Source organism: Notamacropus eugenii, chromosome 2, assembly GCF_028372415.1.
Source record: "Notamacropus eugenii isolate mMacEug1 chromosome 2, mMacEug1.pri_v2, whole genome shotgun sequence".
Lineage (NCBI taxonomy): Eukaryota > Metazoa > Chordata > Mammalia > Diprotodontia > Macropodidae > Notamacropus > Notamacropus eugenii.
Window position 1 is genome coordinate 162,778,579 of NC_092873.1, and position 25,872 is coordinate 162,804,450.

General features: G+C 37.7%; 1 protein-coding gene across 1 annotated transcript; it reads left to right on the forward strand.

Annotated features, from left to right (window-relative positions):
• Positions 1-407: 407 nt before the first annotated feature.
• Positions 408-20,165, forward strand: PM20D2 (peptidase M20 domain containing 2). The gene is made up of 7 exons (XM_072642807.1): positions 408-1,919; positions 5,263-5,411; positions 9,597-9,739; positions 14,390-14,544; positions 15,970-16,105; positions 18,904-19,011; positions 19,676-20,165. Exons 1-7 carry the CDS (start codon positions 1,470-1,472, stop codon positions 19,864-19,866), a joined length of 1,332 nt encoding a protein of 443 aa, XP_072498908.1. The 5' UTR covers positions 408-1,469; the 3' UTR covers positions 19,867-20,165.
• The last annotated feature ends 5,707 nt before the right edge of the window (positions 20,166-25,872 follow it).

The following is a 25,872-nucleotide window of genomic DNA, read 5'->3' on the forward strand; positions in this document are numbered from 1 at the left end:
TCCTTCACAGCAATGCAAGACGTAAAACATTCCCAAAAGACTCTTTCTTGATGCAAAATGCCATCCACATCCAGAGAAAGAACGATGGAATTTGAACACAGAATGAAGCAGAATATTTTCACTTGTGTTATATTTTATTTTGATTTGTTTTTTTCTCATGGTTTCTCCCATTCATTTTAATTCTTCTATGCAACATGACTAATGTGAAAATGTGGTTAATAAGAAAGTATGTGTAGAACCCATATAAGATTGCATGCCATCTTGGGGAAGAAGGAGGTAGAAAATCTAAAACTTATGGAAGTGATTGCAGAAATCTGAAAACAAATTAACTTTAAAAAAAGATCAAATTAGTTGGAAAAAAAATTATAATTTTCTTAAGGATAGGGACTGCTTTTTGCCTCTTTTTTTTTTTTTTTTTTGGTATCCTCAGCGCTTAGTAGATTGCCAGGCAAATTGTAGACATGTAATCATCATTTATTGATATTGAATCTATCACCTTTCTTTCAAGAGGCTGTTAGACAATTTTATTGGGGCAGCTAGGTGGTGCAGTGGATAGAGCACCAGTGCAGGAGTTAAGAGGACCTGAGTTCAAATGTCACCTCAGACACTTGACACTCACTAGCTGGGTGACCTTGGGCAAGTCACAACCCCAATTGCCTCCTCCTGGGTCATCTCCAGTCATCCTGATGAATATCTGGTCACTGGATTCAGATGGCTCTGGAGGAGAAGTGAGGCTGGTGACCCGCACAGTCCTCCCTCACTCAAAACAAAAGTCAAGTGCAAGTCATGTCATCATTTTTCTGATGGCAGAGTCTTCGGCAAGGAAGGTCGAACACACTGTTAAGACAATTTTATTATGAGTGTTTGGACTCCTCAGAATCACGTTTTTAAACAATTGAAGGGAACGCTAAATTTCACTTATAGGCTAGTGAAAAAAAAGATGTAATATTTTCCCCCATTCAAGTTCACAGACCCTTGAAATCTACCCGTGGACGCCTGGGTGCCTGTTGGTGGATCCAAATTATGTACCTTCTATGTACCTTCACTGCCCAATTGCGGATACCCTAGCTGCCTTTCGTATCTGCTCCCAACAAGCCTGGATACTTTGTATTCGAATACTGGAGTATTTTTCTGCACTCAGAATCCACATTCCTATGGGGAGACTAAAAGAAAGACAAGAGGTGAGCTTTATAAACATGACTCAGTTTCAAGCTCTAGGAAAGAGAGAGAAAGCACCTGACTACATTTCCCAGCAGGCCGATCGGGAGGGCTAACGTAAGAAAGGGGGGGAAGAAGGGGTGTAATTGGACGTGAGGAAGCGTGGGGGTGGAGAAGAGGCGGGGCTCACTGGCTCTTGAAGAGGAAGCTGGCGCGATCTCCCGGGGAGATCCGCAGGCTGTGGAGGGTAGGTTATCTCCTAACTTGTCTCCGAATCCTTTCCTCCACCCGGTTGGGAGGTGCTGGCAGTCATGAGATCCGGCGAGGGGCTGCCTGGAGAGGGCGGTGGGACCCTTCCGGAGCTGGAGCTGCTGAAGCGCCGCGCCGCTGAGTGCATCGACGAGGCCGCTGAGCGCCTGGGGGCCCTGAGCCGAGAGATCTGGAGCGAGCCAGAGCTTGCCTACCGGGAGTACCGGGCCCACGGCGCAATGACCCGCTTCTTCGAGCAGGAGCCGGCAGCCACCTCGTGGACCGTGCAGCCGCACTACAAGCTGGACACGGCCTTCAGGGCAGATTGGGAGGCTCCAGCCTCGGGCTCCGGGGGCCCCGCGCCTCTGCAGCTGGGCTTTCTCTGCGAGTACGACGCGCTGCCTGGCATCGGGCATGCCTGCGGTCACAACCTGATAGCCGAGGTGGGCGCAGCGGCCGCCCTGGGCCTGAAGGGGGCGCTGGAGAGCCACCCTAGCTGTCCGCTGGTGAAGGTGAGACCTGGGCTGGGCACCTGGCCCCGAACACACGCCCCGTGATCTCCCTGGAGAGAGTAGGGGAAGAGCTGGACGCCCACCTCCCTCCTCGCCCCTAGATGGGGGTCTGACGGTTCCCTGCATCCCGGAACTGACTGTGTATTGTTGCCCTTAGACTTGTCTCCGTCAGATATTTCTAAATCTTAGAAGGCAGATCCCGTACCAGATACGTAGATAGAGAGATCTAAGATTTAATTAAGATTCAATTGTTTTGGACAGATTGCACCTGAATACGCCCTGTATCTATACTTGAGGGCTTTGAGCAGATCTGTAACTAGGACTGGGCGCTCCAAGCTTTATCCCAGGGTGGAAAATTTAGAGGGTGTTGGCAGCACTTGCAGCCTTTCAGTAACATAGAAACAGCAAAGCTTAACACCCAGTTAGCCGGAATAATAAGTTTCAATGGGGAACTTTGAGGTGATGGGCTGGGGGTGAGCTGCTAGTGAGAGCTTCTGTCTTTCTATCCTTCAGGTTGGTGGTATCCTTCCTGACTCCCCCGACTGAAGGCTTCATGCCCCTTGACTTAGGCTTGGTTTGTGGGACTCTTTCCCCCTGGAATGAATTCTTAGTTCTGGTTTGTCTTTGGTCCTGAAAACTGTGTCATTTAGTATTTTGAGTAACTGAGGGTGGGGGATAGGGGACTCTAAATGTCTAAAGACATTGTTTTGTGTCTGTATTTGTTTCCTTTGGTAAGGGTGGGGAGTGAGGGGTGGTAGTTCATAACAAGGGCTGTAGAGGGGAGGAAAGTAAAGGAGAATAAACAGACAGGGATGCTGTATTTTGAAAAGAGATCTACAGTGGCTACAAAACCACTCGGGGCAACCCTCTGTGGCGGCTGCTGCTGATCTTTCTGGACATCTCTTATAATATAATACTGGAGAGATTTTTTTTTCCCTTATACTTTATAATCTTCATAGAACTATTGTTTCTGTAAAAATAGGGAAGCATTTTAAATGTGGTTTGGTTCAAGCTTTAAGTTTTTAAAAATTTTTGTTTTCATAAACATTTTAAACTGAAAATTTGTAGTTGGGTTTGAGAAAATTTCATTAAAAGAGTCTGTTATTTTATTTAGCATATGTGAATAATTCTCACTTTAGGATTAAAAATTGAATTCAGCCTTGTTTTACCTAAAGAGAATGTGTGAAAGTATTTTATTTTACTTTTTAAGGCCATTCTCAATTATCTTTTTCCTTTTTCCTCCTCCTTTTTTAAAAAATTATCTTTATCCACTTAGGAAAGGGTTAGCAGTTTCTGAAAGTGGACAAGCCCTTTCTCTTCTCTATTTATCGATATAAGAAAAAAAAACACTAGACTGTCAAACCAAGCAAATGAGAAGTTCTGAGATTAGCAGGAAGCATGTAACAAACATTTATTAAGCTTTTACCATGTGCCAAGTGCTAAATGTTGGGAATACAAAGAATGCAAAAACATTGCCCTTCCTTGCAAGGAGATCCCATTCTAAGAGGGAAGACTATACAAATACTGTGTCTGTACAAGATGTAAATGGAAGATAATCTCTAAGGGAAAACTCTGGGGAGCAGGGTCCTGGTTGACTAGAAAAGGCATCCTACAGAAGATGAGATTTGAAGTCTTTAAAAGGAAGCCAAGGATTCATAAGAGGAGGAAGGAGAAAAGAGTATTCCAGGCATGAGGGATAACCAATACAAATGCATTGGGAAAAGAGAAGGGGGTAGGAGTTCAGGAAGACTATGAGCTCAGTTTTGGATGTGGTTGAGCAGTGGGACCTCAAACCCAGATAATGTTCAAAGGACAGTTGGTAAGGTGGGCCTGGAGTTCAGGAGAAGAGTGTAGGATTTGTAGGTCTGCATAAATGCGATAGTTGAACCCAAGGGAGCTGATGGTCCTTGGAGGGCTAAGAGGTAATAATGATGATTATAAAGAGGAGGCATACAATCCTATTTGCATAATTTATAGGAACCATAATAGTCCTCAAACAGTAATAATTGTCGGTTTTAGAAAAGTTAATGTCATTTTTCTTAACACGGTAATGTCTCTACATGTATTTCAACTTATTCATTGCATTTCCTTTTTGAGGGTAGTAATCTTGTCAATTTTCATCTTTGTATCCCTAGGTACCTAACAAATGTTTGTTGAATTGAATGATTATAAGACTTAAGGAACCCCATTTTTCAATGACATTTTTTCTGACTGTTTAAAATTGTATGTTTTGAAGAAAGTATTAAATATTAAAGTAAAATGTTTATTCTGTAAAGTTCTTTTCTGTTTAATTAGGTGTTTGGTGACCAATAAATCTGCCTGATTGAACTGGTGGAAACGAATTAGTAAGTTTGTGTAATTGGTCATTTCTAACTGTGGTATTTAAAATTGTTTAATGCACTTCTAAAAATAATCTTTCTTGAAACTTCTAAATGAAGTAGCAGCATAAGAGTAGAAGTTATGAGATTTGACTTTTAGTCCCAACATTGCCTTAGCCTTTCTGTGTCATTTTAGGCAAGTCATTCTACTTCCTGGGCCTCTTTTTCTTTCCCTATGAAACGGTACTTGTCACCTACCTCACAGGGTTGTTGTGAGGATTAACTAATAAGTGTAAAGGTCTTTGCAGATAATTTGCTTATTAATGCTAAACTACAAAATGCCTCTGACATATCCTGCCTGCGTGACCCTGGACAAGTCAGTTAACTTGTTATTGCTCTAGGCCAGAGGTGCCAAACTCTATGGCTGCAAAACCAAGTGAGCCCAGTCAGATTAAAATGTAATTAGGAAATGTTTTAACAAAATAAATGAAAATACAACACAACATAGGCTAATCTGCAGTTTTCTAAGTCAATATGCAGCCCTCAGGGATTGATACCACTGCTCTAGGTAGCTTGTCAAGACTATTAAGTTGTCCAGAAGGCACTGACCTGCATTTAGGAAGAGTTTTCCTCATGCAAGAATTCTCTATACCTATGAAATCACAGGTCCAGTCCTTGTCCCTACATATCTAACAAGAAAAAGTTGCAATAAAGACTTTAAGACTACCTGAATTGTAAAGTACCTCAAACAACCATATAGTTTTAGTTCTCTTTTCACCATAAGCATTTCAGACAGAAAATTTCTAATATCTCTCATCAAATATCTCTCAGGTATTGATGTGAGCTCATTTGTATTTCACTGTAAACTGTGAATTTCTAAGTATAAAAGGTCACTCACATTAGCTGTATGTTAGGAGCTGAAGATATAAACATTTAAATAGATTCTGAATGAATGCATACTAGGATCCTGTATGCTATTTGGTGGGTAGATGTTAGGGCTTTTCTGACCCCTGTGTCTTTTCTAGATCACTGTCCTGGGCACTCCCGCAGAAGAAGAGGGAGGTGGCAAAATTGACTTAATTGAAGCTGGAGCTTTTAAAAATCTGGATGTTGTTTTTATGGCTCATCCATCACAAGAAAATGCTGCTTACCTACCTGATGTGGCTGAGCATGAGTAAGTAAGGAAGCCGAGGGAAAGAGATGTTTCTTACTTGAAACTAGAATTTAGAATGTTTTTGGTCGAGCACTTGAATTTTAAAATGTTTATATTACCTCTGTTTTATATTGGTCTCCCCTGGAGAGGCTGTGTGAGTGTGTGTTTACTGTATGTTATACAGAAATGATTTCATTTTTTATATCCTCATCCCCTTACACATACTTTAACAGATCCATTATCTCATTGGTGACGGACATCCCCTCTAGTGATCAGGTCTTGCCTCACCTTATATAGCTTTTATTCATATCCTCCCATTAAATTTGCTGAAAGAGGGCCATCCATTGAGCTGGGAGCCTTTCTGGTTTGTGGCATAGAGTAAAGCATACAGGCTGATTCCTCACATGTGCTAATTGCCCTCCCCTTCTGTTTTGAGCACACATTTCTCTGATATCATTTTTTACTCCAGCTTTTCTTTGAGGCTTCATGTTATTTGTATGAGCCTACTCACACCCACCATGCATCTCTCAATGTGCAGCCTGCTGTGGAATTAAGTAGGTCAAGTATTTAACAAAGGTGCTTTTTAGCTCCTTTTGGTCCCCTTTTGGCCAGCCCCTTTAATTTCTTCTCCAAGGACAGTGACTCATCTTTCCATTTAACTCCAACTTCTTTTTTTATAGTTTTACTTATTCATACAATTCAGTTACTTGAGCAGCATGTCCACTTGATGGTTATTTGATAAGGATCTCATCTTTCAAATCCCAGTAATTAAATTAAAGTGTATGGTCAGTATAAGAACTGGGTTCATAGCATCTCATATACCATTTTCTGCTATCGTCACTGCAATATTGAGCTACATTATACAGTTTGTATTTTATCTTTGTTTCGTGGGTTGTTGTAGCCAGAGTCCATCAAGAAACCAGCCTGTTGGTGGTGAGCCTCTGTATTCAGACAGGTTGGGCCTTTGACAGCAGACTGTGTGTTGTTGGGGCCATATTTAAATGAAACGACCAGAGCTTTTATTTTTCTGGTAGAGCATTTAGGAAGCCAGGATGACCTCCATGCCACAAAGAGTCATCAGAGGAGAGGACTCTATGGAGAGGCTTTATAAATAGGAGGCATTTTATGTCAAAGGAATAGTTCAGCATGTATTTAGCAATGGAAGATTTTCTGAGTCTACATTTAATACTTTCCATTGTGTATTTGACAATGAAATTTGGTTTGCCTTTTATTTTAAACTAAACTTCTTTCATAAGCTTTAAGATGCTAGGGTATAAAACTACTCCATAGGAACTCTGAGACAGAATGTTTTTATTGGTATTGTACCTTTAAAGTACATAATGAGTAGCATATTGGTTTTCCGGAAAACAATCCAGTCTTGTTAAAAACACCTTAAAAATCATTCATTTGAATTTCTCTGTGTAATATTGTAGAAAAGATGAACTCTTTACATAGCATAGTATTGCATATAGGTAGGGAGCTCAGAGGTCATTTAATCCAACTTTGTCATTCTACAGAGAATGGACTTGGCAAGGTCACACAGGTAGTGAATTGGAGAGCTAGATTAAAAAGCATGTCCCTTGACCCCAAATCAGTGCATTTTCCAGTGAAGCAGAATGGTTCTAAGCCATCTAGATTGGAGTGTTCAGAAGTAAAAAGTGAAATTGAAAAAGATTATTCTGGGCAAGTTTCTGTCCAAGAAGATGCGCTAATTCCTATCATTAGTAAGGATTAACCTTGAAAGATTATAATGATTAGCTTTTATTTATTAATGTCATTTTCCTATGTCCTTTGTAATTACAAAATTGGCATTGATGTATTAATAAAAGACTGAGCTTTGGCATTTGATACATTCATATAGGAGAGCTCCTTCCTGGTCTCACTCTGGCATGAGCCCTTCACAAGCTTAAAGATGATTAAATGCTTTTTAATTTTAAATGTTACTGCTGAAATAAGATAATCATTAATATAGTTTTTTCTCAATTTATATTTGTGGTGTTTTTATTAATGGTTTTGAGAGATAATCTGTAGGACTGGTATTAGAATGTTTTACATAGAAGGTTGAGTGTGTGTGTGTGTTTTAAACACCCTTCCAAATAAATGTCTTGACAAGTGTTTTTCAGTTTCGGGGGAGAATAGGGGAGAATAGAGAATTCAGGAGAGAATAGACCTATTCTGTTATTCAGCCAGCATTCATCAAAGGCCTACTGTGTGAACATTGTGCTAGCATTGGAGGAGATAGAAAGAATCAACTATACACAGCCTTACTAGTCACTACTTCATACTACCGTAATAAAATTAGGTACCTAGAGGCTTTTTTGCTAAGAGAATGTTCGGAAACAATCCAGAAATGATACGAAATTTCTAGGGACTCAAACATTTAGTCAGTTTCATTTGTTAAATCTAATACTTTCCAAAAATTTGATACCACTTTTGAAATATCCTGAGATTGTTTACATGGATGCTTAAAGATTTTCAGCTATGTCATCTTTAGGGCATTTTGGAGGAAAATAATGATAAATCAGAATGGGTTAGTTACGTAATTGGACATATTTGGTCAACTGTTTGAAAATAGTTTCCTCTACAAATTTGTAAAAAACAAGCTTAAGTACTTTAGATTATCTACTGAGCATGCAGGCAGCTTAATTACATTTTCTTGCCAAAACCTTTTTTTTCTGATAGTAACTAAGCAACTAATCTTGGAAAGAGAACCATTTGGAAGCGGGATATGTAATTTATAATGTTTCAAGGTATTATTACTAAAAAAAATTTTTTTGTTTTCAATATGCGTAGGTGAAAAAAATTTCATCAAAATATGAGGTAAAGTAGGGTTTTTTTCATAATTATGTTAGTGTTAAAAACAGAAAAGGAGTGAGAAGTTCATGGCAAAGGTTAGTATAAGTTATGAATTTTAGGAGCAATTTTAATTGATTAGATTTATAAAAATACACTCTTAAACATCAGCTGTTGATTGACAACCATTTTAGCATGGAAAATGGAAAGAAAAAATGTTCTTAACAACTAATCTTTTAGAATGCATAAGTGATGTGTTTACTTTTTAAATTTCATTTTTTATTCAGAACTTAAAACACCACAAAGAGGATTCCATATGAAACTATGAGTTTCCATTTGACACAACTTGCATTATAAGAAGTATATTATAAATCCCACATATTACTTTTTAAACTATTCTGCTTGTTTCTGCTTCCTTCTGAACTTCCTTTTGTTCTCTTTGTGCATTAAAAAAAAAATGTTTCAATGGCCCTTTTTATTTTTTGGCATCTCTATTGCTACCTCCTCCCTTCCCCTAATTAACTGAGAAAAAGACAGGAAATCCTTGTAACAAATAAAGGCAACCAAACAAAACAAACTCACATCATGGTGTTGTCTAAGAGCATCTGCCTAAGAACCTCTGCCCATACCCTCTCTCTGGTACCTATGTCAGAGCTCAGTGAGGTGCTTCATCCTGGGTTTTAGTCATTACTTTGATCAGAGTTCTCAAGTGTTTTCATAGTTGTTTTTCTTTATGAGGCTGTTGCTGTGCTTGTATAAATTATTTTCATCTTTTTACTTACTTAACTGCCTCAATTCTTGTGACTCAGGATTCTCTGAAATCATCTCTTTTATCATTTCTTAAGGTGAAAAAAATATCCCTCACATTAAATACCACAATATGTTCAGCCATTCTTCAATCATCCCAGAAGTAATGTAAGGCACCCACTTTAGATTCTAGTTCTTTTCTCTTTCCCAACCCTACTTTGATCCCCCTTCAGTTTCAGTTCTGGGGTCCACTTCACCAACCCTCCATTTTTATAGATTGTTATCACAGAGTGTATGCACTTCTTGATTATACATCACAAATTTGCACCTCCACTTAACATATTTATGGTTCCCTCCATTAACCTGTTCCTGGCCTTCCACAGCGAAAGCTGTATAATTTATGTGTAATATTCTAGATGTTTATAGGAATAGGGATGGGACTTGTGACTTCACTGAGATAAGAAAATCTCAGGCAAGGAAACTCCCTGTATTCTACACTGTAATAGTGTAGGTTGGTATTTCCTCTGTAACTTATATTCATAGAGAATTGCAGTATTTATGCATTTGTTAATTTATTTATTGTTGTTTCCCCAAATAACTGCTTTGGACTTTTTTTTTTACTTCATTACAAATAAAGAAAATAAGTAAGTGGTACTTATTTTCCAGTGTGACTGTGAAATACTATGGAAAAGCTTCTCATGCTGCTGCTTATCCTTGGGAAGGTCTGAATGCATTAGATGCTGCTGTTCTTGCATACAACAATCTGTCAGTTTTAAGACAGCAAATGAAACCTTCTTGGAGAGTACATGGTGAGTATGTGAATACTTTTTTTTATGCAGGGAGTAGTACTTATACTTAGTTGAAATTTAGTAGAATTTTAATAAGAATGATTTTTCCAAATGCTTATTAACTTAAGCACTGGTAAAATGAACTGCTTTTAAGCATGAACTATTTTCAGAAATGCATCCAATGAGAGACTGACATGGTTTGGCTTTAAATATTTTTTTAAAAGATCATTGTTTCTGAGTTCAACTACAGTTTTAGACACTTACTAGCAGTGTAACCCTTGGCAAGTCATTTAACTTCTGTCTATCTCAGGTTCCTTAGCTGTAAAATGGGTATAATAATGGCACCTCTCTCCCAGGGTGGTTGTGAGGATAAAATTCAATATTTGTAAAGTACTTTGCAAACTATAAAGTACTTTGCAAACTATAAAGTGATATGTAAATTCTAGTTATTATTATTAGTAGTAGTAATAGTAGTTTGGATATTATTGTTTCTTTCATATTATTTACCTATTGAATGGCTCAATTTTTACCTGTATACAGTAATGTTAAAGGGAAATAATATATTTGTAAGTCAAGACTTCACTATATAAGTTGCCATCGCAACTTTTTGTTTGCCAGTTATGAGATTCCCTGTCTTAGTTTTCCCAATTTAAAAAATAGATAATAGTTGCTTCCTATGTATCACAGAAGTGTATTGCATGATGGCTCAGGGTGAAAGGGAAGAAAAAGGTGTCAGGTGGAATATTAATTCTGGAGTCAGAGGACCTGGCTTTAAATTCCATTTCTGACTCTTGCTTCCTTTGTGATTTTAGACAAGTCACAACCTCCCTTGACCCATTTCCTCATCTATAAAATGAGATAGTTGAAGTAGATGAACTATAGGTTCATATTCTATGAAGTCCTTCTCTAATCTGAGTTATGATCCTATGTTGTAGAGATCTAGGTCAGTGGAAGAGATGAGCAAAGAGAGGAGATAATAGGTATGTAGTGGTAAAAAGTTAAATTTCTCCTTAAACACCTTCTTTTGGAAGGGCTATATCTTTTCTTTGCCTTAGAGTTTTAGCTGTAATCTGCTAACTTTGGGTCAAAAGCCAAAGAAGTTCAGTGTCCCAGACAGCTCTCTAAATCTGTAAGTTGTGCAGATGTGCACTTGTGGAAGAAGTTGTATGAGAACCTCTTACACTAATGAAATTCTAGAACTGGTCACTAAAGAGTCCTGTCTGTCACTGGAGAAAGCTAAATTTTCAGTTGTGTCTTACTCTTTGTGAGCCCATTTGGGGTTTTCTTGGCAAAGATACTGGAGTGGTTTGCCATTTCCTTCTCCAGCTCATTTTACAGATGAGGAAACTAAGGTAAGCAGGGTTAAGTGGTAAGTTGTCTGAGGCCAGATTTGAACTCAGATCTTCTTGACTTCAGCCCCAGTGCTTTATCCGCTGAACCACGTAGAGAAAGTTTGAAAGAGCAGAAGAAGCCCTTATCCTGGAACCTCTGGCAGAGCTGGGCAAACATGCAAACACTGAAAAGCCTAAAAATCAATTGTTTTGCTCCATACGAAATTTTGTTGTGAGCTACAGAGACTCTGCTTTACGTTTGTGTTTCTGCCAGTGCCAAGTCTAAGTTAAGGCTATGCAAAATTCCATTTGGCCTCCTTGTTAGAAGAAGTAAAAGGGCTGGAGGAACACTTTTTCCCATCTCCCAGTTAGCAGAGGGAATCAGATTTTTCTTGGAAAAGAATGAAATAAAAAAAACCCATCACATGACGGTAGATGGCTAATACATGAACCACGGATAGTACTTAAGGTGAGGCAAAAGAGGAAAATCAAATCTGAAGGAGGCAGAGGGGAACTCTCACCTATGCTAGATTGGAGTGTATCCAAATGTGAGGAGAACAGGGAAGAAACATTGGAGCACTGTATACTAGGCTAGGGAATTTTCCCATAGGGGATAGAGCTAGATCCTTTGAGGAAGCACTGTTAAGATTTTTAGAAGTTTGAGCAATAAGTTGAAGACTCCAGAGATAGAATTAGGGTTTTTTTAGTTTTTTTTTTTCTTTAAATCAGTATGGCTGATTGATATAAGGGGCCTTAGAAGAAGGCTGAGGCAGTTTGGGGAGGGGGAGGAGTGGGTGAACAGATGATTTAGAAGATGGTTTCTGAGAAAAGAATTTGGATTCCTGACCCAGGGAGGTAGAGTGGTCAAAGACAGAGTGAACCTAATAAATGTGGTTGTAGTCTTGCAGAGATTTAAACTGAAAATAGAGAAAGGGAGATAGGAATAACGATTTTTAAGCCCCTAGTTCTTGCTCGGAACTTGCTAGGTGCTAAGGATACAAAGACAAAAATGAAACAGGCCCTGCCCTCGAGAAGCTTAGTCTTTATCAGGGGAGATAGTATGTGAATACATGCAAATGTGTGCAGGGAAAGCAACATATAAATATATGCAACCATCAAAGCATTAGCAAGGGGGGCAGGGAGGGGGGCACTCAGGAAAGGCCTGATGGAGGAAGGACTGAGATTTGAGGGTAACTAGAGATTTTTAGCATTTGAGCTGAGAAGAGAATGTATCCAAGGCCCAGGACACAGTCTGTGCAGAGGCACAGGGGTAACTGGTGGGATGTCATGTGTGCGGAGCAGCAAGAAGGCCAGCATCACTAGATCATAGAGAATGTGAAGAGGAATTGTGAATATTGGCAAAGGGTGTGTGGGAAACAGCTCGTGAAGGGCTTTAAGTTACCATTAGTAGAGGGAAAACTTCCTATCTGTATCCAGTAAGCCACATATCACACAGAATAATAGTTAGAGTATAAGAAAGATCAACAAAGAGGGCCCGAAATTCAAAGGAAACTAAGACATCCAGCAAGAAAGTCTGTGGCCTCAGATGTCTATACAAGTGCCCAGAATCTATGTAATAAGTAAAATGAGCTTATTTAACAGGCAAATCTGACTTTATAAATGGATCACTGAAAACTGGGAGGGCGGGATATTGTCAGAAGAGTAGAATAACTACCACGCTTGGAGTCAGAAGAAATTTACAATCAGTAGTTGTACGTGGTCATAACCAAGTCACTTAGCCTTTATGAGTCTTGGTTCCCTCATCTGTCAAATGGAAAAATCCCCATGGTGCCTTTCCTCATAGAGTTGTGAGACTAAAGTGAGAACTCATTTAAGGTACTTTGCAAACTTTAAATTTCAGCTGTCATTGGATTTAACTGGAATATTCCCATTAAACAGAAAACACTGAGTACAACAACAGTATGGCTGGAGCAGAGGGTTTGAATAATGGGCCAAAGACTGGTAGTATAGCCAGGGGCAAGATTTTGGAGGGTCTCGTATTCCTGACTAAGGAATGTGACCTTTATTCTGTAGGTAAGATTTTTAGCTTGGAATTGACTATAATAAAAATATTTTTGTTTAATTGTTATTGATATCTTTGTTTTTATATCACCTTCATTTCCAAATAGATCCTTTCTCTTGAGAGCATAGCATAATTTTTTTTAAAAAGGCAGGGGTGGGGATGGAGAGCAGTTCAAATAACGAATATCAGTTTTATCTGGGTGATGATGTTCTGCACCCACAATCCCCCACCTCTACAGTGGAGGGAGGGACATCCATTTTCTCTTCTTTTCTTCTGATCAAGCTTGATTTTTCTGATTACACAACATTCAGTTTCATGTTTGTTGTTCTTTCATTTACTTGGAACAGAAATCTTTGTATCCTTAAGTCCTTAGCATAGTGACTGGCACATAGTAAGTGCTTAATAATTGCATGTTGTCTGACTAATTATGGTTATTGAATACATGATATTTCTTTGTCTTGCTAACTTTCAGTGCTTTGGTGATCTTTCCATTATAATGACTTGTTTTTTGTTGTGAAGAGTCTTCTAAGTGATCAGTATCTGCCATTTCACATGGTCTGGTAATCCGAGGTACTAAAATAGTATCTTTTCACATATTCATTAGAGTGCTATTGCTTTTAAAGACTTTAGAGCACAGAACTTGGGACTAGAAAAACTGGATTCATGCGCCAGCTCTGTCATGGAGACATCTGTGACCTTGGACAAGTCCCTCTGCTTCTCTAGGTTTTAGTTTCTTCATTGATACAGTGAAGGGCTTAGACTAGATGACCTAAACTATTTTCCATTTCCAACATTCTGACTGTAGATCTAGTTCCATTGATGTATCTGGTTTTGCTGCCAAAAATACTGATTTAAACATTTCAACTGCAGTAAAATTTTGCTAAATACAGAGTAAATAGTACAAAATTTCCTGGGTCAAGTTGTTTTCACCAACCTCACATATAGACTTGTAATAAATTACATTTAATTATATTGCCAGGGCTCCTTTAGAATTAGAGAGGAAATGATTTTTAAAGTTGAGGGTACCCTGTGTTATATAAACTCTTTCCTATATTTATGGAAATACTTGGACATAATTATACTCAGCTATTGAAGTTCCTTTCTGCTTGGCTGGAAAATATCACAATTAAAGTAACAGTACATATAACAGTATATATAACTTTCTAAATCCTTTGCAGTTGGGGTTCCTGTGTCGCTAGTAACCTTAAATCTTTCTTTTTTTTGATAGAAAAACTTAATGCTCTTGTCACAACTTAAGTCATTGCTTTTAGCAGCTTCTTATTTTGCTTTATTCTAATAACTTGACTTCTTTTTTAGGCATAATTAAACATGGTGGTGTGAAACCTAATATTATTCCCTCATACTCTGAATTAATCTATTATCTGCGTACACCCACAATGAAAGAGCTTCCAATTTTGACAAAAAAAGCAGAAGATTGCTTTAAAGCTGCTGCTTTGGCTACAGGATGCACAGTAAGAAGTATTAAGAGCTAATCCATTTGTTAATCAAAAGTGTTTGGAGGGGAAGAACCTTGATTTGTTTCTTTTTACATTTTAAACAAAAAAAATTTGAAACACAAATGGAGAGAAGAATCGGGTTATCTGATTCCATTAACATAATTATGTAATTATTTTCATTTTGATTTATACTTATGAATTTTTTTCCCTTTTAAATTTCAAAGATTATTATAACTAAGGAATATTTTCTCAGTTAACTGAATAGCTTATATTTCAAAAGGCCTAAAGTCTCTCATATTGGTTGACTCTGGCCTCATTTGCCATGCTTAAAAAAAAAAGTATTGTAAGTGATAGGGAAGACTTCAGTTGTTGGGAGGTACTTTGGGGGCAGTTATATACATCTATGATAGCTACAAAAATTAGTACTATTTATTGGTTTTTATTATCCTTGGCAAACATGTAATATACCTTTTTGAATTGTTGTGTCATAAAATCCTCATTAAAGGAAACAAGTCATTGGCAAAAGCTGATTTTTTTTTTTAAAACCATTTAGGATAAAAAATTATGTATATGGTACATAATAGTAAACATCAGGACCTTGGAATAAAATGAGGGGGCTGCCTTTTTATTGTACTGAAGGGGATTTTATTTCTGACATCAATCAGATCAACCAGTATTTATTGAACACCTATCATATGTTGTACGAGTACTGTGCCAGGTGTTACAGGAATCCTGAATTTGCAGCCTATTTGGGAGAGGAACAAGGTAGATTTCCTTGAACTGTTACATGGATTATAATAAGTGCTAAGAAATAATAGACCCATTAAGTGCTATAGATCTGAGGATGAGTACAGCTCCAGGAGGCCACGATTGTTACTTAATATTTCTTGGAGGATGTTAGGCTTCAAATCTTTGAAGGAAGAATAGGAGTCAGCAGGGCAGAGTAGAGTGGTGAGGGAATTCTGAGCAAGGGAACAGAAAACACAAGCTAAAAGGTTATATTTCTTCTGGTAGATAGACAATAGGAAATAGGGAGGGACAAGTAGGTTAAATTACCTTTCTTGAGAACTGGTAAGAAGAATGAGAGAATTAAGTGGTTTCACCCATAAAGTTGTATGCATGATCTGAACCCTAAGAGGGTTCATGAGGCAGTGTGTGTATATATATATACATATATATATATGTATATATATGTACACATATATGTCTATATATCTATATGCACTAAGATATGTATATATTTTTTGAATGTTCTCAAGGCAGGAGACAAAACCTTAGGTGCCAGTTACATGGTGCAATTAAGATAACTGCTTCCCTTAAAGGCTTACAGTTCAGTGGAAATGGAGGTGCTTTTATAACTTCATTGATTTGAAAAAAATTACCTCAATTCTATTTTTCTCTTTTTTTTCAAATTGTGCTTAATAACCATTTTTTTATTAGGTGGAATTAAAAGGTGGAGTACATGACTACTATAATGTTCTTCCTAACAAGAGCCTCTGGAAAACTTACATAGAAAATGGAAAAAAGCTGGGAATAGAATTTATTTCAGAAGATTCTGTGTCAAGTTGTTCATCAGGTAATTCTAAGGGTGCTTACATTATTTCTTTAGCTATTGACAAAGGTTTCTTTACCTCCTCTCCCTCTCTTTTAGTATGGGCCTGTCATTTAATCTCTGTACTGTGCTACCTTTGAGGAAACTTCTCTACAAATGCAGATGGGCAGCTGTTTTGCAACCCATCTTAACAGCTCAGTTCACTGATTAACTTTTAAAATGTTTCTAAGTGACTTGCTCAGAGTTAAAGGTCCCTCTGGACCCCAGGTTAAAGGACACCTCTGTGCCAGAGGTGGGACCTGAACCCAGGTGTTCCTGACTTTTAAGGCCAGCTCTCTATCCACTTTACCAGAGCTACTTCCTGTATGTTAAGGAATAGAAAGGCATGGAAGGAAATGTTTCCTCTCAGGTATTTGAGAAATTGAAGTTAAGGACAGAGGGAAACAAATAGACCCATGTGGAAATACAGAATGCCAGATGAGTTCATTTTATTTTTAGAAGTAACCATATACTTGACTTTTTAAAAAAATTCAGATATTTACATTGGTGACATTTGATTTAGCTAATTTTCAAGTGACAAGACTGAATTAGATGATCTATCTTCTTTCTCTAATTCCTATGATTGTGAACTACTTAAAAAAGGAAAGGAAAACTCTTAATAAGTTGTTCTTAATCCTATTTATAAACAAGCAGGGTCATTGCCAGGCCAAAGCTCCCTTAGCTGTATAGGGAGTTAGTGATGTTTGTGTTGGTTTGTTGCTAGGGAATAAAGAACACTGAGCACAGGTTTTCAGAAATGTAAAGATACCTTGAAGTTGCTTTTAGGTTTTTCCACTGTAATCAACATGCCATTATTAAGAAGAAAAAGTCTCTTAAAACATAGTGTGACATAAGCCTAAAACTAAATTTAATTTTCATGATTTAGTTATAAAGATACAGTGTTAGGAAACACCTTAAAACCTAAGTGGTAAAGTGACCTTAGCTGTTATCTTTGTGCAGAAGTTATTTGGGTATTTTTTATTTGCTAAGTTATTTTTTTAAATTATTCTTTCTGAGGATCACTTCTTACCCATTTTACTTAGTACCACTTTACATTTATATAGCAACTTTACTTGTAATAACTATGAACATGAATTTGTTAGAATTTTGAACTTTTCCCAAAGTAATTTTTTGTCCATCCCATCTTCTCTCTTTTTGATTAACTTGCCAAAAATTCTCAGGGTAGCTCTTGGGAAAGTGCTAACACTAGAAGAAAAATAAATACAATGCAAAAAATGTGTACAACTCGTTGTCTTCCTCACCTCTCCCCAGTTTTTTATTCTGGAGAGAAAAAAAACTAGATATCATTGGAACCTGATATTTTTATGGTGCTTTATGGCTTAACAATCCAATAAAAACAAAAGCCCTTACTTCAAACAAAGTTTTGCAATAAATCTGGTTTTGTGTCTAGAGGTTTGGCTTCTAGTGACAGGACTTTGTCAATGAAGTTCTTTGTTATATATGGTAAACTATTTTTACTGGTTCCTAACCTACAGTAGTCAGTCTGTATAATAAATTTTGATTATGAGTTATTTGACTAATGGAGAAAGACCTTAGGCTTAGTTTTTTAGATGCCTGTCTCAATCAGCCTTCCATTTATTTTATCCCTATATAACTGGTTTATGGTCATTGGATTAGTTAATAAGAAAAGTGGAACTGGAACCCACTGTCCTTATTCCAAGTACTTGATATCCTTCTCTGCCAAGTTCAAACCTTATCTCACTGAAACTTCTCACTGTAAGCCTTGTGCTTCTTTCCTTAGCCCTTATCCATGTTTATTTTAATCGTCTGAGCTGTCTCTTCCACAAACTTGTCCTTTCCTCCCCATATACTGCTCCTTACCCTTTTTCCTGCCCTAGCCTTCACTCCATTGGAATCCCAACCCCAAAAGCCATGAATAGATGTTTATCCCAGGGGGAGTCCACATTCTTGGTCATTTGGATCATGATGTTCTTGGCATCGCAAATTAGAGCTCTCAATGCATTTTCCCATAGAACATTGGTACTATGTTATTCAATATCTATTTAATCCAATAGATGTTTATTTTAAAACAAGGTGCTGTTTTAGGTATTCAGGGTACAAGGATGAAAGGAAACCTCAAGGAACTTGTATTCTACTGAAGGGATACAACATGTACACATGGAAATACTACATACATACATATATACGTGCATACACACAAGGCAATTTCCATAGAAATCAAGTCCTAGCAGCTAGGGAGCATTAGAAAAAGCTTCATGTAGTAGGTGTAACCTGAACAGTGCTTTAAAAGAAGTTTTGGTCCTGAGAGGTAGAGGTAAAAGAAGATTCCATTTCAGACATAGGGAATGAACTGTATAGAGGAGGCATTAGATCCAGGAGATGAAGTAGCATGTATGAGGAATGGCTATTTGGCCATTTTTACTGGTAGATAGAGTGCAGAATAAAAATGACTGACCCAGAAATATAAGAAGCATCATCTGGTAGCCATGCACTCGTGCCTCACTGTGTTTTGCCTATTAACTATACCTTGCATTGTGTTACAGAAGTGGAATTGACTTTTCTGGCTCTGAGGACCAGCCCTTCAGAACATCTAGGGCAAGCAATAATACATTTCCATCCCATATTTCAGTATACTTTATTCTTCCCACCACTAATTCTTGGACAGTCTGACTTGTCTTTTTGAGAAATGTGCTTTCACCAAAAATGTATTTTCATGTCCGAACTTGGAAAGTGAGTTTTTGATTACAGTTTAATAATTCAAACACTTAACTAAATACATCTCTTATTTTGTATGCTCCAAGGTTCCACTGACTTTGGGAATGTCACTTTTGTGGTTCCTGGAATTCACCCATATTTTTATATTGGTTCTGATGCACTGAATCATACTGAGCAATATACTGCAGCTGCAGGTAAGGGTTTCTGAGGGGAATAGACTTTGGAATGCATCACCTTGGGAGGTGGAGTGAGGGGGGACAATTGACAGCTAGTATCTATATAGCACTTGATAATTTGCATAGTCTTTTATAGATGTTATTTCATTTGCTCCTCACCACAATCCTGGGAGGTGGCTGCTATTATTATCCCCATTTTACAGATGAGGAAACTGAGGCAGGCAGAGTGACTTGCCCAGCATCACACAGCTGGTGAAATGTGAGGCCAGCTTTGAATCAGGTCTTTCTGACTTTCTGGACTACATAGTTGAAAGAAGCAAATTTGCCTTTGTGGTATAATTAAAATTATCCAGAATTATCTCTGTGTGTGTGTGTGTGTGTGTGTGTGTGTGTGTGTGTGTGTGTGTGTGTAAGGGGAACGGGGGAGTGACTGAGTATTAACTGTCAAAATTAATGAAGTATTTTTTCATTGTCAAGTTGGTTTTAGTTTAATTTTCCGTGAGTTTTTAATTTTCCTCGTTTATTCTGCCTATATTTGGATCTGTACATGTTGACCTCCCAGTAAAGTGTAAATTCCTTGAACGTAGATACTGCCCCATTTTTGTTTTTATGTTTCCAGTGCCTGGCACACAGGTGCCAATTCAGTGTTTGTTGGTTGAGTTTTTTTTCTTCTGCCCTCTAGGATCCCAAGAAGCGCAATTCTACACTTTGCGCACTGCTAAGGCTCTGGTGATGACAGCCCTAGATGTGATTTTCAAGCCAGGTTTGCTGGAAAGAGTCAGAGAGGACTTTAGACTTAGTCTTCAAGAAGAGAAGTTTTTGAATGCTACAGTACAAAATCAAGACCTTAGCACAACTTGTGAATCACCTTAAGAATCAGTTCTTCCATTAATGTGAGGTAGGACAGGATTGCTTTTTTTTCCTCTAGGAGCAAATTTCTGGTATTTTGAAATTGTGTGACACAGAGGGAAAATTACTTTACGTAATCTAAAATAAATTTTCACAGATCTGAAGTTCATGAGAGTTTAAATGTACTGGGAATTGATGTAGTTGAAATGTAGTTGTCTCAGCACTTTAACACAATTTTAAAACACAGGTATGTTATGTACACCGCTGCAGATATATATATGTAGTATTGCAAAGGTTAACGTTGAAAAAATAAGGTTTAGAAATCTAATGTTCAATAGAATTAACACACTTTTGGCACTTGTAGGTGCAAGGTAGTAAAGATACACTGTGAACATATTTTTTAAAATATGTGAATAGCTTTTTGTAGGCTTATTTATTAGAGATAGTGGATATACATTAATTCTGTGTGAATATTTTAAAAAGAAGTGAGAGGGAAAGGAGCCAGACAAACTTGTTTGTGCTGGAATTTCATGAATTGTTAGTCTTGGTGATCTAGTGTCATGGTAGTATATGTAATGTGCATAGCCAATATACAATAGTACACAGCCAATGTATTTAGAGGGAAGCCTTCACTCGAAGAATAAATTACATTATTTTACATGTTCTTCAGGCACTAATGATATTCCAGAACACCTCATTCCCTTTCTGACTTGCTCCTGCCACCTTCCTTGCCAAGAAAGTTTGTCTTATGACAAATGAATTACTTGAGCCAAACCCCATGTGGAACTGAAATATGCTGTCTTTCCATGCAGTAACAAATACTACCATGAGCTTCGTGTTCTAGTTTATAGACATGACTGTAACTCATCTCTCTCACCTAATTTGAAATTAGCAGGCAGGATTCCCCATGCTGAAAGCTAATCTCTTTGGAATTTGGTTCCTGTGCCACAGTTCCTTAGTGACCTTCATTCTAAGGGACTGAGGCCAGAATCTTTGGATTTTTCAAACCAGTCTTCAACCTTGTTCTTCCTGGTTGATAGGTAGTCTTTATTTTCATGGTTTGCCATTTTTGAAGACAGAGAAAAGTAAAAATTAAATAATCTATGAGTATCATTTTTAGGCAAGAGTGAGTAGGGAGGGGAAATGGAGGATCTATTTATTTTTGGTGTGCTGATCTTTTATTTTTCCTTTGGCTTTTTGGGTATATAGTATATGCATTTTTTTTCTTTGAAGAGGGAAAATTAAGTACCTTTTTAAGATTAGTTTGAACAGTGACATGACTTGAAGAAGAATCTTATTCCTAATAAATTTAGAGGACATTTCTTACGTGCCCTATTTTATATGCTCTAACGACTTCACGTTACTATGTTTATGTCCTCCCTCTAACAACAGCTTTGTTGCCAAAGCCACAAGTCACTTAGCTTCTTCATCTGTAAAGTGGTAGATGAAAATTACTGTTGTGCCAGAGGATCGAAAAATAATATATATAAAAGAATTTTGCAAATATATTCCCTCTCTTATTAGCCTGTAAGCTCTTTGAAGCCAGGACTGTGAGTTACTCATTTTTGTCTCTATATCACAGGGCCTGTGCATGGGTGTTTGGTAGGTACTTACTGAAAAAAGAAATAGAATCTCAGAATTGGATTTTAAAAGGACTGCAAGTTGTCATCTAGTGCAAGTATACACATGAGAAGGATCCTCCTTTTAATATTCCCAAGGGGTGGTTGTGTAGCATTTTCTTAAAAACTTCTAAGGGAAGGCAGCCCATTCCACTTTTGGACTGCTCTGTTAGGTAGTTTTCCCTAACATCAAGCCTAATTTGGCTTTTTGCAATTCCATCTTTTGTAACTTCCTTCTTTTTAACCCAAGGGACTGAAATAACCTTGGAGATTACAAGGGAAATTATTAGGTTCTGATGACAAATTTTGTGGTTATAGCAATGTAGACTTCTTGGGAAAGAGAAATAGTAGCTTATATATGGAGTACTATCTCTAGGGTGAGTGGGTGAAGAAAAATTCTTAACAGTTAATTTTCATCCTATGTGAGTAACAGTAAAATTGTAGGGGGAAAATTAGGTGAATTAGTGATAAATTTTGAATTACATAATTTAAAAAGAAATTCAGTTTTATTAACTGCCCTCTTCCCCCAATTTCAGAAACTGGGTAATTCCATTTCAGTGAGTAGAATTCCTTTAATTAGCTACACTTAAGTCAATTCAGTAAACATTTATTGCAAGTCTATGTACAAAGTATGACAGGCTGAAACTTTTTCCACAGTAGTTTGTTAGTTAAGCATGATTTTGTACATTATTTTCTTTATTATTTGCTTAATGTTCTTTTTTTCAAGGAATTACATATGTAAACTTTTATTTAGCATGAATTTTGAGTTAGCTTGAATTATTTAGACCTAATATAATTGCAGACTCAAGTTCTTTTTGGAGAAACACAAAAAAATAACAAAGATACGTGGTGGGATTATTGATTGAAAGCAAGTCCTATGGCTCTGTGCGGAACCTGTAATGCAAAGTGTGTTTGTGTTGCTTCAACAATTGGAACTGCTTCTCTCCTCACCCCTTCTTATTTCTGTAGCATTTATTTGTACAAAACAAGATGGATATGAATCATTAATCATTATGGTATTTCCATGTTCCTCAGAATATAACAACGAATTCAAGCCATGGTATTTATATACAATCCACAAAAAGAATGTTAATTTTTGACAATCTTTTTTTGTATTTTAACAATGATAAATCCTTATTGTGTATTTCTACTAATTTTGGAAATTTTAAATAAAATTCTAATGAAATAAAAAAGTGTTAAAGTGTATGAGTTGTTTTAATGTGCTTGACAGGAAAATTTTGTATTTTTAGAATTATTGTCCTGTCTCAATGTATAAACTCTCGATGATAACATTTTTGCACAGGACCATGTGGAAGGGAATTCTTGCAAAAATGTGAATCTATTACCCTACAATAACTAGTCAGTCTACATAAGGCTAACAAAGTAGAATAAAAATCATTAAAGGTTCTCCTACCTTTTGAGGGGGACATAGTTCTCTGGCCTTGGTAGTTAAATGGGTGAGGTATATTCAAAAGTGTATTACTTTTCAGGTAAATATTTATCATACCAGATGCCTTTCTTTTCATTAGGGTGTTGTTCTTTGTAATGGTACTCCAAACAAATGAATACAAAAGGTAAGTACATGTATATATTGTGATAGGAAATGCAGTTTATATCGATTTTAGATTTCAATGGCATATGATGGCTTGTTTCTAAACCATCATTCAGAGAACATGCTTTCAGAAAAGAGAGAAAAAAAATTTAATAATGCTTTTCTTTCACTTTTTTTCATTAACAAATTCTTTCATTTTCAAAGTAAATTATTCTTTCTAATGGCAGTGCATTTTTTAAAAATTTATTTATTTAACTTTTAACATTCATTTTCACAAAATTTTGGGTTCCAAATTTTCTCCCCATTTGTCCCGTCCCCCCACCCCAAAACACCGAGCATTCTGATTGCCCCTATCACCAATCTGCCGTCTCTTCTGTCATCCCTCCCTTCCCTTGTCCCCATCTTTTCTTTTGTCCTGTAGGGCCAGATAACTTTCTATACCCCATTACCTGTATTTCTTATTTCCTAGTAGCAAGAACAGAACTCGACAGTTGTTCCTAAAACTTTGAGTTCCAACTTCTCTTCATCCCTCCCTCCCCACCCATTCCCTTTGGGGAGGCAAGCAATTCAATATAGGCCATATCTGTGTAATTTTGAAATGACTTGCATGATAGTCGTGTTGTGTAAGACTAACTATATTTCCTTCCATCCTATCCTGCCCCCCCCATTGCTTCTATTCTCTCTTTTGATCCTGTCTGTCCCCAAGAGTGTTGACTTCAAATTGCTCCCTCCTCCCATTGCCCTCCCTTCCATCATCCCCCCCCCTCCCACTTATCCCCTTCTCCTCCACTTTCCTGTATTGTAAGATAGGTTTTCATACCAAAATGAGTGTGCATGTTATTCCTTCCTTTAGTCGAATGTGATGAGAGTAAACTTCATGTTTTTCTCTCACTTACCCTCTTTTTCCCTCCACTACAAAGTCTTTTGCCTGCCTCTTTTATGAGAGATAATTTGCTCCATTCCATTTCTCCCTTTCTCCTCCCATATATTTCTCTCTCACTGCTTAATTTCATTTTTTTAAAGATATGATCCCATCCTATTCAATTCACTCTGTGCTCTGTGTGTGTGTGTACGTGTGTGTGCATGCGTGCGTGTATGTAATCCCACCAACTACCCAGATACTAAAGAGTTTCAAGAGTTACAAATATTGTCTTTCCATGTAGGAATGTAAACAGTTCAACTTCAGTAAAGTCCCTTATGACTTCTCTTTGCTGTTTACCTTTTCATGCTTCTCTTGATTCTTGTGTTTGAAAGTCAAATTTTCTTTTCAGCTCTGATCTTTTCATCAAGAATGCTTGAAAGTCCTCTATTTCATTGAAAGACCATTTTTTCCCCTGAAGTATTATACTCAGTTTTGCTGGGTAGGTGATTCTTGGTTTTAGTCCTAGTTTCTTTGATTTCTGGAATATGATATTCCACGCCCTTCGATCCCTTAATGTAGAAGATGCTAGATCTTGTGTTATCCTGATTGTATTTCCACGATACTTGAATTGTTGCTTTCTAGCTGCTTGCAATATTTTCTCCTTGACCTGGGAACTCTGGAATTTGGCCACAATGTCCTAGGAGTTTCTCTTTTTGGATCTCTTTCTGGCAGTGATCAGTGAATTCCTTGAATACTTATTTTGCCCTCTGGTTCTAGAATCTCAGGGCAGTTTTCCTTGATAATTTCATGAAAGATGATGTCTAGGCTCTTTTTTTGATCATGGCTTTCTGGTAGTCCCATAATTTTTAAATTGTCTCTCCTGGATCTGTTTTCCAGGTCAGTTGTTTTTCCAATGAGATATTTCACATTATCTTCCATTTTTCATTCTTTTGGTTTTGTTTTGTGATTTCTTGCTTTCTCATAAAGTCATTAGCCTCCATCTGTTCCATTCTAATTTTGAAAGAACTATTTTCTTCAGTGAGCTTTTGAATCTCCTTTTCCATTTGGCTAATTATGCTTTTGAAAGCATTCTTCTCCTCATTGGCTTTTTGAACCTCTTTTGCCAATTGAGTTAGCCTATTTTTCAAGGTGTTATTTTCTTCAGCATTTTTTTGGGTCTCCTTTAGCAAGGTGTTGACCTGCTTTTCATACTTTTCTTGCATCTCTCTCATTTCTCTTCCCAGTTTTTCCTCCACCTCTCTAACTTGATTTTCAAAATCCTTTTTGAGCTCTTCCATGGCCTGAGCCTATTGAATATTTATTTTGGATGTTGTTCAGGATACAGTAGCCTTGATTTCTATGTCTTTTCCTGTTGGTAAGTATTATTCTTCCTCATCCAAAAGGAAGGGAGAAGATATCTGTTCACCAAGAAAGTAACCTTCTGTGGTCTTATTTTTTTTTTCCCCCTTTTCTGGGTATTTTCCCAGCCAGTTACTTGACTTCTGAGTGTCCTCTCCATACCTACCATGCCACCAGATGGGCCCAGCTAGCACTTGGGGTCTGAGATTCAAATGCTGCTTCCCAGCCTTAGGGTTTTGGTGGGGGCAGGGCTGCTAATCAGTGTGAGATTAAGTTCAGCTGCTCAGGTGGGGCCAGGGCCACCACATGGGGCTCAGTTCCCTCAGGGGGTTTATGCAGAGACCTTCAACAATGGATCCGAGCTCCTGCCTGCTTTGGGAGCCCCTGTCTGCTGCTGCCTCGCTGCCGCCTCCCGAGGGGTCCTGAGTTATGGGGACACCCCGCTCCCCTCTCAGCAAGCCAAAAAGACTCTCTCACTGACCTTTGCGCCTGTGGGGTAGAGGGACCTGTGCGGCCACTGGAGATTCTGTCCCTGAAGCCTGCTCGGATTCGCTCCTCTCGGTGCCTCCTGGCCAAGGCAGGGCTGGGCTCTGCTCCGGGTCTGGGGTGCGATGGACCTTTCACATTGGTCCTTCAGG

What these genes read in the sequence shown, in the direction of transcription:
- PM20D2 (XM_072642807.1), top strand. Translation starts at nt 1,470, where the DNA reads ATGAGATCCGGCGAGGGGCTGCCTGGAGAGGGCGGTGGGACCCTTCCG. An exon ending in ACCTTCTTGGAGAGTACATG is followed by an intron (nt 9,740 to 14,389) that starts GTGAGTATGTGA and finishes CTTCTTTTTTAG; the next exon opens with GCATAATTAAACATGGTGGT. An exon ending in CTTTGGCTACAGGATGCACA is followed by an intron (nt 14,545 to 15,969) that starts GTAAGAAGTATT and finishes TTTTTTTATTAG; the next exon opens with GTGGAATTAAAAGGTGGAGT.